At 45.2% G+C, this 13,139-nt stretch overlaps 1 protein-coding gene across 1 annotated transcript in view; it reads right to left on the bottom strand.

The window, feature by feature from the left end:
• Positions 1-13,139, bottom strand: part of GARNL3 (GTPase activating Rap/RanGAP domain like 3) — a 104,921-nt gene that overhangs the window by 67,652 nt on the left and 24,130 nt on the right. The window contains exon 2 of the mRNA XM_008698748.2: positions 12,836-12,910. Coding sequence (XP_008696970.1) covers positions 12,836-12,910 — 75 coding nt within the window. The remainder of the gene's footprint in view (positions 1-12,835; positions 12,911-13,139) is intronic.

Below are 13,139 nucleotides of genomic sequence, written 5' to 3'. Positions count from 1 at the left end.
GTGATATTAATGTTGATCCTCTGTTCAAGATGTTGCCTCTCAGTTTTGACCTTTTGGTGTGACTCAAGAAGAGCACATAATTGGATTTTATTCCCAGTAGAATTTCAGGATGATTCATTGTCAACAGTATTCACTTTATAATCATAAACCAGTGGCAATGCCGATCCAGAGTCCACTACGCCATGGGGCAGCATGCAGCTGTGACACGACCTTGGGGTCCCCCAGCCAGCCTCAGGCGTCAACTGACCAGACACAGGCAGGTTCTAACTCAGGCATCTGGCCTTCGCCAGTCAGACGCCATGGCAGTTGGCACCACTGTCCCAAGGCCCGAGATCCTAGACACCATCAGCGGAGCCTGGAGAGGAGACTGAAGGAACCAGGAACTTTGGCCTCTGGAGCTTCCCGGGCTTGCATGGCACCGCACCAGGTCCTAGCTCTGTGCCTCTCGAGTTGTGAAACTATCACCCGTGGGTCCACCCGAGACCTCCGCCTCAGGATCTCTGCGGGCGGGGCCCTCGAATCTGTAGTTTCGCAAGCATCCCAGGTGACTCTGAGGAACACTAAACTTTAAGAAGCAATGCTCTATGTCAGGGGTTCTAAAAGAATCCAGGGAGGGCATGAACTTGGGTAACGCAAAAAAAACTTTTTTTTTTTTTAAGATTTTATTTATTTTGAGAGAGAGAGACAGCCAGCGAGAGAGGGAACACAAGCAGGGGGAGTGGGAGAGGGAGAAGCAGGCTCCCAGTGGAGGAGCCTGACGTGGGGCTCAATCCCAGAGAGCTGGGATCACGCCCTGAGCCGAAGGCAGATGCTTAACGACTGAGCCACCCAGGCACCCCCCCCAAATCTTTATTTCCCTAACTTTTAACTAAAATGTAGTGTTTCTGGGGGACACCTGGTTGGCTCAGTCGGTAGAGCATGGCACTCCTGATCTCAGCGCTGTAAGTTTGAGCCCTACGTTGGGTACAGAGATTACTTAAAAATATCTTAAAAATTAATGTGTTTCTTACAATTATGAATGTATGCAGAAAAACAAAACAAAATGAAACAAACTACAGTAGAACAAGCAGCCCTGGTAACCATGTCTCTCTCTCTCTCTCTCTCTCTCTCACACACACACACACACACACACACACACAAATCATAGATACTTTCAGAACTCCTTAGAGTGGCTGCAGATATCTTGACTACTGTTTACAGTCTTCACTGTTCAAAATTGCAATAGCTATGAGTCCTGCTGCTGGATTTGTTATCCCATGTACCGATAAAAAAGGATATATATTACCGTATCATAAATTAGGTTTAAAAATCAGTCTGATAACTATTTCTTTTTTCTTTTTTTTTTTTTTTTAGACAGAGCATGCAGGGGTAGGGGAGGGAGAGAGACAAACTTAAGCAGACTCTGTGCCGAGCGTGAGCCCAATACAGGACTCGATCTTACTACCCTGAGATCATGACCTGAGCTGAAATCAAGAGTCGGACGCTTAACTGACTAAGCCACCCAGGCGCCCCTCTGATAACTATTTCAACACAACTGTTTTCCTTTGTAATCCTATGTATTTTGTTTTATGCATTCAAAAATATTCTGAGAAGGGGTCTACAGGCTTCACAGATTGCCAAGGGGGTGAAAGGACATAAAAGCTGACCCCCATACTCTAGATCTTCTGAAGCACTGAGTCTGCCTTCTCCCCTCCCAGAGGTCTGAACACCGGCAACCGCAGGACAGGATAACATCGGAGGAGCGTCTCAGAGTCAGAGATGGGACTCTGGCCAGTGGCATGCCCCATATCTCTATCAAGTACAAAGTGTCAGTTAATGAGGTTTTTAAAAAAATGATCCAAAAGCTATGTACTTAACTTTTGTCTTCATTCAATCCTTAACTAAAATGGGGGGGGAACCCCGACCCCAAAAAGTTGTGAGTCTCACAGAGTGAGACACTTCCTGTCCCTTGTTAAAATCACCTATAATGAGGTGTAAAGACAAGAGCACATGCAGGAACTGACAAACAGAGGAGACTAAAGCGAAGAAACAAACAAAAAGCCCCCTCTGCCCAAGATCGGACGTGCCAGAATGACTCCAAAAACGAGCACCGGTTTCTGATGGTATGTACCAGAAGTGGACAGGAAAGTGCACAAATCTTGAGTTACTAGTAAATGATTTTTAAAACATGTAGACACCCTTGGAACCACTCCCTGGATCAAGTCAGAAAACGTTTTCTCTTTACTCACGTCTTTACTCACCTGTCAGCACCCAGTCTTGCTCCGGAAGGTAACCATTACTCTGACTTCTATCAGCACCATTCGTTTTCTTGCTCTTGAACTTCATAGAAATGAAATCATATCATGTGTATTTGTTTGAGTCAGGTCTGTCCTTCGGCACCACGTCTGTGACGTTCACCCATGTTGGGGATGTAACAAGTTCACTCTCTCCCACTGCCACGTAGCTGGTCCCCAGGGTGAACACCATGGTTCACGTATTAATTCTCCATGAGGGACATATGGGCTCCTTCCAGTTTGGGGTCATTAGGAATAAAGTCACATGAGTAGTCCTGTGTCTGTCTTCTGGTGGACACAAGCACTCATTGCTGTTGGGTTTGTATCCTGGGACCAGAGGAGGCAGACATTCATTTTTAGTAGATACTGCCGAACTTCCAAAGGGGATGCACCAACTTACACTATTAGCAAATGTGGAGGTTTCTAGCTGCTCCCTGTCCTCTGACCAGCTCTTAGTGTTTCAGGCATTTTCCTTTTGGTGGTTCTGGAGTAGGCGTAGTAGTGCCTCATCGTGACTTTAATTTTGTAATAAACCTTAAGTCTTTGAAGTATGACCTATTTTACAGAGGATTTCAGAGATATAGAAACTTTGTCCACAGCATTTAAGGTGACAATGACACCAGAAACACTTCATTTATTTGATATCAACAAGCAAGTTTGGAGGAAATCCTCTGATTTGCCCAAACAACTAAAGATTAACACTGCAAATGCTTACGGTTATTTTATGCCCTTTTAGATAAACGTTTGCGAAAAGGTATTATGAAGAGTAATAAACGCAAATTTTTCTATGTTGCAGACATGCCTGACCATGCCCACAGTGTTAAATGAGTCCTGAAACTAAGAAATCCTGAATCATTCCTGTGTCAAATTCCAAAGCCCACAAAATCTCCTTGTTGACTTCATTTTTTTTTCTTTTTTAAAAGATTTTATTTATTTGAGGGACACCTGGATGGTTCATTAAGCTTCTGCCTTTAGCTCAGGTCATGATCTCAGGGTCCTGAGATGGAGCCCCACATCGGGCTCCCTGCTCAGCAGGGAGCCTGCTTCTCTCTCTGCCTGCTGCTCCCCCTGCTTGTGCGCTCTCACTGTCTCTGACAAATACATGAATAAAATCTTAAAAAAAAATAAAAAGATTTATTTGAGAGAGAGAGAGTGAGAGAGTGAGAAAGAACAGAGGGGGCGGGAGAAGGAGAAGCAGACTCCCTGCTGAGCATGGAGCCTCAGATCATGACCTGAGTCAAAACCAAGAGTGGGACACTTAACCGACCGAGCCACCCAGACACCCCTTTACTGTATTTTATTTTATTTCATTTTATTTTGTTACCCTATTTATACTTGTGGGATGTGAAGGAGGAGGACTGAGAGAATCTGGCAGGATATTTTGAGGAGAATGCAATCAAAATCCACATAGAACACCCTCATTTTATCTGACTGCTTGCTCGTGTTCAACTTCAAACAGGGAATCTGCACCACACACTTGGACCACAGATGAGACCCCTAGTTTTATATAACACCTGGGAGTTTTCATAGTCTTTTCCAGAGTGAGCTCAATTAATGAGAGAAAGCATTTAAACGGACTTTGCTTTAGTTTCTAGGTTTAAATTGCTGAGAGAATGCTGGCAGTAAAGAAGATGGATTTAAAAAAAAATAACACTAAAAACTTTTGAATTGCAAATGCAAATAAATATAAGCTAGTTGAAAAAAATGAAACCAGACACAAAGTAAAATCCCTTTCTCTTCCCGTCTTCCATGCCCCTGTACACATCGTTTTCCTCTGATAACCTCTTGGTGTGTATAGTTTCAGACCTTTCTTTGTATGGATTTACAAAGGTGTGTTTGCTGTATACATATGTGCACACAGCACACATTCACATCCATGTCCACATATACACCTATATTCACAACACACACATATATGTATATACACATAGAATTTGTTCTCATAAATAGGATGCTGGTGGAGCTGTTACACTGAAACTTGGTTTTTTCCACTAAAGAAAATATCTTGGGGCGCCTGGGTAGCGCAGTCGTTAAGTGTCTGCCTTCGGCTCAGGGCGTGATCCCCGCGTTCCGGGATCGAGTCCCACATCAGGCTCCTCCGCTATGAGCCTGCTTCTTCCTCTCCCACTCCCCCTGCTGTGTTCCCTCTCTCACTGGCTGTCTCTCTGTCAAATAAATAAATAAAATCTTAAAAAAAAAAAAAAAAGAAAAGAAAATATGTTAGGGGGCGGGGTGCCTGGCTGGCTTGGTCAGAAGAACACGCGACTCTTGATCTTGGGATTGTGAGTTCGAGCCCCGTGGTGGATGTAGAGATTACTTAAATAAATGCAAATTTTTAAAAAATCTTGAAATATTTCTATATCAGTATGTTTAGATCTACCTTGTTCTTTTTAGCGACTATGCAGATTTTTAGAAAAATTCACCACCACAGTTGAGTAGAGATATGTAAACTATATAAACGGCATAAAAGGACTGCCATGGAAAGTCAAGGCTCTCTATCTTCTTTTGGACCTGCCATTTCCATTTTCTAGAAACAACTACTGCTTAATTATTATGTATCCTTTTGGAAACTCTCTTGCATAGACAAACTTACTTACCTTTTTGTCTGTTTGTTAAGGAAATGGGATGACATCTACTAATCATTCTGGAACTTGCTTTTAGGTCTAACTGTATCTTAAACAATTTTCTATAGTATTACATATACTACTGCCTCATTCTTTCTAATAGCTATTAAGCATTCCATTGAATAAATATATCATAATGTATGTAATTATTCCTTTACTGATGGAAACTGAAGTTGTTTCCAGGTGGGTTTTTTTTTTCTATTTTAAATAACCTTACAATACACATCCTAGCGGAACTACTGGCCAAATGGTGTGCACATTTTTAATTATTGCTAATTGCCCTTCCAAAAGATTGTACTCGTTTACATATCCCCCAACAGGGTATAAGAGAATCCTCCCACATGAAGGAAGATTGATTTATGAAAAGCTGAAAGATTGTCCCTCTGCACCACAATATACTAATTGATACATACAAGTGAGCTGTAAGGGAGGTCTCCAGTGATCCACCCGGGGGTCACGCTCCTTTTAATTAATAATCTGAATGAGCACACAGATGGCCGGGGAAGCACATTTGAAGGTAATATAAAGCTTCTCAGTGGGTTAGCTAATAGGACAGGTGACAGAATCAAGATGTAAAAAAAAAAAAACAAAAAAACACCTCTTGACAATGAGCAATTACGGACACACTAATGAGATTAAATTTAGTATGGACAATGGAAAATCTTACATTTGGGGACAAATCCAAATTGCACCAGTACAGGATGGGGAAGGCCAGGTGCTACAAAGCAGGAATTTGCACCCATTTTACCCATCAGGAAACCGAGGCTTGGACAAGTTGAGTCATAAACTGGTAAGTGATAAAGTGAGGACTGAACCCAAGTTTGTTTGAAGCTAAAATTGTCTCCACGACACCTCGAGAGAGACTGGGGCGAGGGGAGCACACTGACGGTTCAAAATGAATCACTGGCTTCATAGAGAGAGTGTGCTTGGCAAGGAAGGGGATGCGCCCACTCCACCCCTGGCTGTGTGGGGGGCACCTGGAGCCCGGAGCTCAGTTCTGACCACTTCAACTTAACATTAACAACCTCACGTGGGGCCCATGACCAGCAGTGAGGATGACGAGGAGCAAGGAGCCCACATCTTAGGAGAAAAGCAGATGTCCTGGAATGCTTGAGGCCCATCACGGTGAAGAGGGCTAAGCCTTACAGAAAATGTAATAGAAACCCCGAGGGGAAAACACAGATAAATTCTGTCCAATAAAAAGACCGCTGGGGACTTCCTGAGTGATGAGGTGACCCTTGCTGGGTCTCTCCAGGGCTTCAGGATGGGGCCGCTCACTAGAAAGACCAAGCCTTGATCAGAAGCTTCTAACTTTCAGCCCCACAGTGAATCCTGCGGGAGAGGAGGGCCTGCAGATCGATTTAATCATCGATGGCCAATGATTTGATCAATTGTGCTGATATGATGAGATCCCTTCATGGTGGAGTCCAGGGAGCTTCCATGTTGGTGAAAACATTAAGGTGCTGGGAGGCTGGTCCTCCCAATGGGGGCATGGAAGCTCTGTGCCTGCCCTCGCCCCCCAGTACCTTGCTCTGGGCATCTCTCCCATTTGGCCGCTCTTGAGTTGTATCCTTTGTAATAAACTGGGGATAGTAAGTGAAGTACTTTCCTGAATTCTAAGAGTCATTTCAGCAAATCATTGAACCTGAGGAGGGGGGGTGTGGGAACCCCTGACCTTGTAGCCAAGTGGGACAGAAGTGTGGGTGACCCGGGGACCTGATACTTGCGACTGGCATCTGAAGTGAGGGCAGTCTTGGAGAGCGAACTCCGGGTAGTTAACGTCAGAACTGAACCGAATTGTAGGATACTCAGCTAGTGTCCAGAGGAAAACAACCTCTCAAGGAGGAAGCAAGTTTCCCGTTCCCGCAGAAGTGTTCCAGCAGGGACCGATGAGCTGACTGTGGTGAAGTTGGTGCAGGGACTCTTGTCCTGGGTGGGGGACTGGCCTAGACAACTCTAAGGCACTGAGAAACAGTCGACGGACTTCTTACCGCTCAGTGATGAAATGTACAGCAACGGGGAAGCATTTAGGAACAGCATTTTGACATTACTGTGACACACCGAAGTCATGCTCAGTGGGCTCATTTCTTTAAACAGAGTCCAGACCCATCTGGGAGTTACTCAGTTTGGTGAGGAATTACATGAAGGGGGTGCTGCAGACTGGTCACGCATAGTAGGACCACACCAAGTTCTGCAACAGATCGGAAACTAAAAAGCGGGTCCTTTATCACCAGTGGTCTGAGAAGCACTGCTCAGAGGCCTGGGGCTCACTGTGCCATCCCTGGTGAGGCCCTGCTTGACCACCCAGCTAAGGAGGGCTCTCCCTCTTCCTTTATACCACGCCCCCATCTGATTTCCCCACGGTACTTACCAACACTTGCTATCTGCCTGTGTATCTGTGTTACCTGTTTATTGACTGCTCCGCCTGCCAGTCCTTGAGGCCACCAGGGCAGGAAGCTCAGCAATCTTACCCACTCCTACATCACCAGTGCACAGACTACCTGGCACTGAGAAAGGATCCGAAAAATGAGGGTTGAATGAATGACACGATGTATTACACGATAAAGTACTCCTGATACAACGTTTGTTTTTGGTAATGGTGGGCTAGGTTATTCAACCAACCCTCCCACAGCAAAAAACTAAAACTGCTTGAAAAATATTAAAATCATCTCCTTAAAAGTCCTTGGCGTGCTCATAATATAGTCTGGAATTACCAGCCCAAACAGAGGCAACTGGGAACCCAGACAGTTAGGAGGACCACGGACATCTTTTTTAGCTTGAGGATATTTGTCAGTCTGGGCGAAACTAAACTTGGGCTTTGGTGGCCTCAAGAGACCAGAGGGCAGAGCATCAAACCCCCAGACCTGCTGAAGCAGGTCAGTCTAATAGGAGACCCACCCGCACTAAGCTGGGGCCCCAAAGGGCTACACGTTCGAGAAGGTAAACCAGAAGAGACCCCCTGGGCCCCAAAGGCTACAGGGAAGGTTGTCAGTGCCGAGGAGAGCTGAGCAAGGAGTGTCCCCCAGGTGTTATACCCACAAGACAGCCTCCATGTAAACCCGCAGCTCTGTTCTGCATCACTGGGGTGGTTTGGAAAGTCTCATGCTGGGAATTTCGTTTTCAGTCTCTGGCAAAAGAAAGTGCAAACCCTCTCTCCGATTCTGACATCAATTCCAATATGTGTTTTTTCCCCACATCACCAAGCATTTCTCCGACACCAGCTGGGTGTTCTGAAATTCAACTCCGTTCTGACACCGTCTACCTGGAGACAGCCTGAGATCCCACAGGTGAAAGGCTCAGTCCTACCTGTGCTTCTGACCAACCAGCTATAGATAGGAGGTTCCAATGACCCCGTCCTTGGGTTCAATTAATTTGCTAAAGTGGCTCACAGGACTCAAGAGAAACATTTTACTAACTAGATTACTGGATTAACTACTAACTAGATTCATTATAAAAGGATATAAGTCAGGAAAAATGCACAGGGCAAAGTATGGGGAAGGGGGCGGAGCTCCCATGCCCTCTGGGCGTGCCACTCTCCCCAAATCTCCCCGTGTTCCCCAGCCCAGAAGCTCTCTGAACCCCCATCCTTTGGGTTTTTATGGAAGCTTTGATTGATTAAATCATCAGCCACTGGCAAATGAACTCCATCTTCAGCCCTTCTCTTTTCCCCAAGGTTGGAGGTCAGGGGTGGGACTGAAAGTTCTAACCCTGTAATTGTAATGGGAGGTTCCTCTGGTCACCAGCCCCCATTCCTAGGGGCTTTCCAAAAGTCACTTCATTAACATGACAAAAGACACATTGCTCACCCTCTACACTTAGGAAATTCACAGGTTTGGGTAGCTCTGTGTCAGGAACTGCGAAAAAGACCAAATACACATTTCTTATTTTAAATTATGATATAAAACTCCCTACCAAAAGGCGACTCAACTTGGGCCTCCTATCAGTCCTAAAAATTCATTTTCAAGAGTGATACCAGTAAACTGTTAGGCGGTCATGCACTCAGGGACACACAGTAGGCCACTACCCCATGAGCACAGGCCAGGAGAAAAATCACACAACAGAAAGCCCCAGCAACGTCACAGAGTGAAATGATCTGTCACAGATGGTAAAACCGTTATACTGACTGTGTGGAAAGAAAGCAAGGCAAATTCAACATTGTCTTCAATGAAACAGTAAGTATAAGAAGTGACTGAGCCACCTTGAATTAGGCAATGCTTCTTAGAAATGACACGAAAAGCATGAGCAGAAAAAGAAAATCTAGGTAGACGAGGCATCATTACATTTAAAAACGTCTGTGCTTCAAAGGACACAATCAAGGAAGTGAAAAAGCAATCTGCAGAATGGGGGAGAATTTTTGCAAATCACAGATTTGATGAGGGTCTAGGATCCGTACTGTATAAAGAACACTTAAAATGCAATAATAAAAGGAGAAATAACCCAGTAATGAAATTACTTTGCAATCTGTTTCTTCGTGCATTTGAAAAATTTTAAGCAGCTACAAATACTGTCCCTTCTAGTGCACGGACGGCTTTAACGGACTCCGAGCAAGCCAGCCTGGTTTCCCTCTGAATCTCCCGTGCACTCAGGTCTTTTATCAGGGTGTACATTAACACTGGCCGCAGGCTTTCAGCTGAAGACCATCAATATAAAACACAGCCACAGCGCTCCAACTGAGCACTCACGCTCGGTGGCTCTGGTAGAAACAAAATTGAAAACAGTATTTGAGCCCTGATATCATATTTCCCAGAGAGGCAATCTGAGACAGGACTGTGTTTTGGACACAACAGACCAGTGATTTGTGAAATCAATAACTTCACCAAATGGTTTCAAAGATGTTAAGTGAACTGCCCACGGTCACACTGCTGGGGAGTTGTGGACTCACCGGCTGAACCCAGGCGGTCTGACTCCAGAGCCACTCCCACCCATGACCCTCCAGAGGCGGTTCCATTTTGGTTTTTGTTTGTTTGTTTGTTTTTAAGCTTTTATTTAAACCCCAGTTAGTTCACATACAGTGTAATATTACATTCTGGCGCACAATATAGTGAGATTCAGCCCTTCCGTACAAGCCCTAGTGCTCATCACAGCAGGTGCCCTCCTTCCTCCCCATCTCCTATTTCACCCCTCCCCTCTGGCAACCATCAGCTGGTACTCTCTAGATAAGAGTCTGTTTCCTGGTTTCTCTCTTTTCTTCCCTTTAATCATTTGTTTTGTTTCTTCAATTCCACATGAGTGAAATCATATGGTATTTGTCTTTCTTGGATTTATTTCGCTTGGCATGATATCCTCTAGCTCTATCGATGTTGTTGCAAATGGCAAGATTTCATTCTTTTTGATGGCTGAGTAATATTCCATGTATATCTATACCACCTCTTCTTTATCCATTCATCTGTCAATGGAAACTTGGGTGGAGACAATGACTATTAAATTAAGATCACTGAAGCTCAGAAACAAGTATGGAAGCCAAGCAGGAAGTGGCTACCCAAGCACTTAGTAGCGGGCCTGACAAATTCCTTTCTAGAAATATTCCAGGCTTCTTTTTTTTTTTTTATGTTATGTTAGTCACCATCCAGTGCTTCATTAGTTTTTGATGTAGTGTTCCATGATTCATTGTTTGTGTATAACACCTGGCGCTCATTGCAATACATGCCCTCCTTAATACCCAACACTGGGCTAGCCCATCCTCGCACGCCCCTCCCCTCTGAAACCCACAGTTTGTTTCCCGGAGTCCATAGTCTTTCATGGTTCGTCTCCCGCTCTGATTTCCTCCCCCTTCATTTTTCCCTTCCTTCTCCTAATGTCCTCCATGCTATTCCTTATGTTCCACATATAAACGAAACCATATGATAACAGTCTTTCTCTGCTTGACATATTTCACTTAGCATAATCCCCTCTAGTTCTACCCATGTCAATGCAAATTGTGGGTATTCATCCTTTCTGATGGCTGAGTCATATTCAAAGAAACAAGAGCTCTGAATGACACACTGGACCAGATGGACTTCATAGATATATACAGAACATTCCCCCCTAAAACAACAGAATACTCATTCTTCTCAAACGCATATGGAACTTTCTCCAGAACAGACCACATACTGGGTCACAAATCAGGTCTCAACTGATACCAAAAGATTGAGATTATTCCCTGCATATTTTCAGACCACAATACTTTGAAACTGGAACTCAATCACAAGAAAAAATTTGGAAGGAATTCAAACACTTGGAAGCTAAAGACCATCCTGCTTAAGAGGCAATTTCTAATCCCTGACCGGGTCCAGAATATGTCCTTTGGCATGGGGCAGGGCCAGGGGACACAGCCAGGTGAGGAGTGTTTGGGGATCTTGGGCCAAATTTACGTATTTCTTAGGAAGTGTGGATTTCCTCTAGACACTGGTTCCAGCAGGGGGCAGAGCTGTGCTTACATGGGGTGGCGGAAGTCTAGTACAGTTTGATCATTTCAGGCGGGAGGGCTAAAGTTTTGCAAAAATCTGGGGAGCACAAGGATGTCTTGAACCTCTGGGTTCTCTGGCACTTCAGGTTCTCAAAGTAGAAACTCAGCACAGTGGCTGCTAGCTTTCTGAGCACTGGAAAATGAGGACTCAGTGTTTCCGCTTCCAGATTAGCTCCTGGCACACAGCTGGCTGCACGAGTCCGTGGTAATAAGACCATTTCGTTTCAGGAGTTGGGTCATTTGGGGAGGGCTGTTTCCAAGCTTCAGAAGCAAATTCCCCTGGGAGTTCCTTTCTCTATGTGGGTCACTTGACATCATTGTGGAGGAGAGGTATGTGGGCACCTATTCAGGAGTCCAGCCTAAGATGGGACGGCCTCCTTGTACCTCACAGAGCAATGGCGAAGATACAGTGTTTGGGTATTGAAGTTAAGGCCAAAGCTGAAGATGAGAAATAACTTCCCAAATGCTGTGGCCTTTCAAGTTAAATCCATAGGCCTTCACCAAGAATTTGATCAAGGAGGTGGTTAGGAAAGCAAGGCTGGCAATACAGCAGTAGTTATGTTAACAACTCCACCATCATCACTAGTATAGCTGTCACTTCCTGACTGCTTACAATATGGCGGGTGCAGTGCTGATAGCTTGACAAGCTTGGCTCACTGACTCTTTTTAATAATCCTGAGACACTTTCCATTTTATAGATAAAGAAACCAAGGTTCAGAAAGGCTGGGTTACTTCCCTAGGGTCACATAGCTAGGAGATGGGGGAGCAAAAACTTGAACCCGGGCTTGTCTGACTACAAAGCTGGGGCGGGAGGTGCTAAAGCACTCTGACGGCCTACCTCTTAGGGAGGTAGCAAAGATGGAAAACACTGGGGCTTACACCACACTCCGCAGTTTTGGGGGTAGACCTCAAGGCGTAGAGTGGGCAGTGGAAGTCTGAAGAAGAAAGACAAGCAAGGTGAGTCCCTGTGGCCAGCAGCAAGGAAGACCTGGAAACCCCAGAAAGAGGGCTTGGGTTCAAGGATGGTGGACACCTTTCCTGGCGTCTTTCCTGAATAAAAATGACCTTTGGTAATTGTAGTAACTTTTGCATGTCTCTCCTGGAACCTGTGTTGCTCACAGGGCAATGCTGAGCTGACCAGCTCGGCAAAGGGGGAGAGCTGGGCTTCTGGGGCCACCCACAAAGGGTGACCTGGCTGTGAATTCTTCTTTGATCCCACTGCTGGCAGACCACCTTAATGTCCCTGGATTCATTATAGAGCTTTTAAAGGGTATGCATCACCCTATTAATAGCACCTTCCATACAGAGAATAATGGCATTTTCCCCTCACGTCTGCTTCAAGCGAAGCTCTGAAGAGCTCCACTGAGCCCTTTCCAGGCTGCACCTAGGCAAGTGTTCTGCGGTAATGAGCATCACCACTGCTCACCGCTGTAACTCAGGTGCTATAATCATGTGCTTGGTGACAATGCGGGGGTGGGGTGGGGCTTCCTTACCTCATCTGAAGAGCCATTTTCCACTCTGAATCTTCCAGCCCTTTGGATGGCTCCATCAGCATCACTGGAAATAAGCTAGGGGATAAGAGAGTGCTAGTTAGGTAGCTGGGTCACCATGTGCAAAGCCTCTTCTGTCTGTCTGTATCTGTCCTATAAGTAAGCCAAATGCAACGACAGCTGGAGGGCCCAGCCTAGAAGCTAATGGTCTTTCTGAAGCTCTGTCAGCCAAGCCCTCACACAGTTGGTGTCCACAGTCTTTAGGAAGCTGAAGAGTGAGGTCCCCCCAACCCACAAGAGTAGGAAA

This window comes from Ursus maritimus, unplaced genomic scaffold, assembly GCF_017311325.1.
Source record: "Ursus maritimus isolate PB19 unplaced genomic scaffold, ASM1731132v1 scaffold_17, whole genome shotgun sequence".
Classification (NCBI taxonomy): domain Eukaryota; kingdom Metazoa; phylum Chordata; class Mammalia; order Carnivora; family Ursidae; genus Ursus; species Ursus maritimus.
Note: the sequence above shows the minus strand (reverse complement) of the source record. Positions and strands in the feature narration are given on the sequence as shown.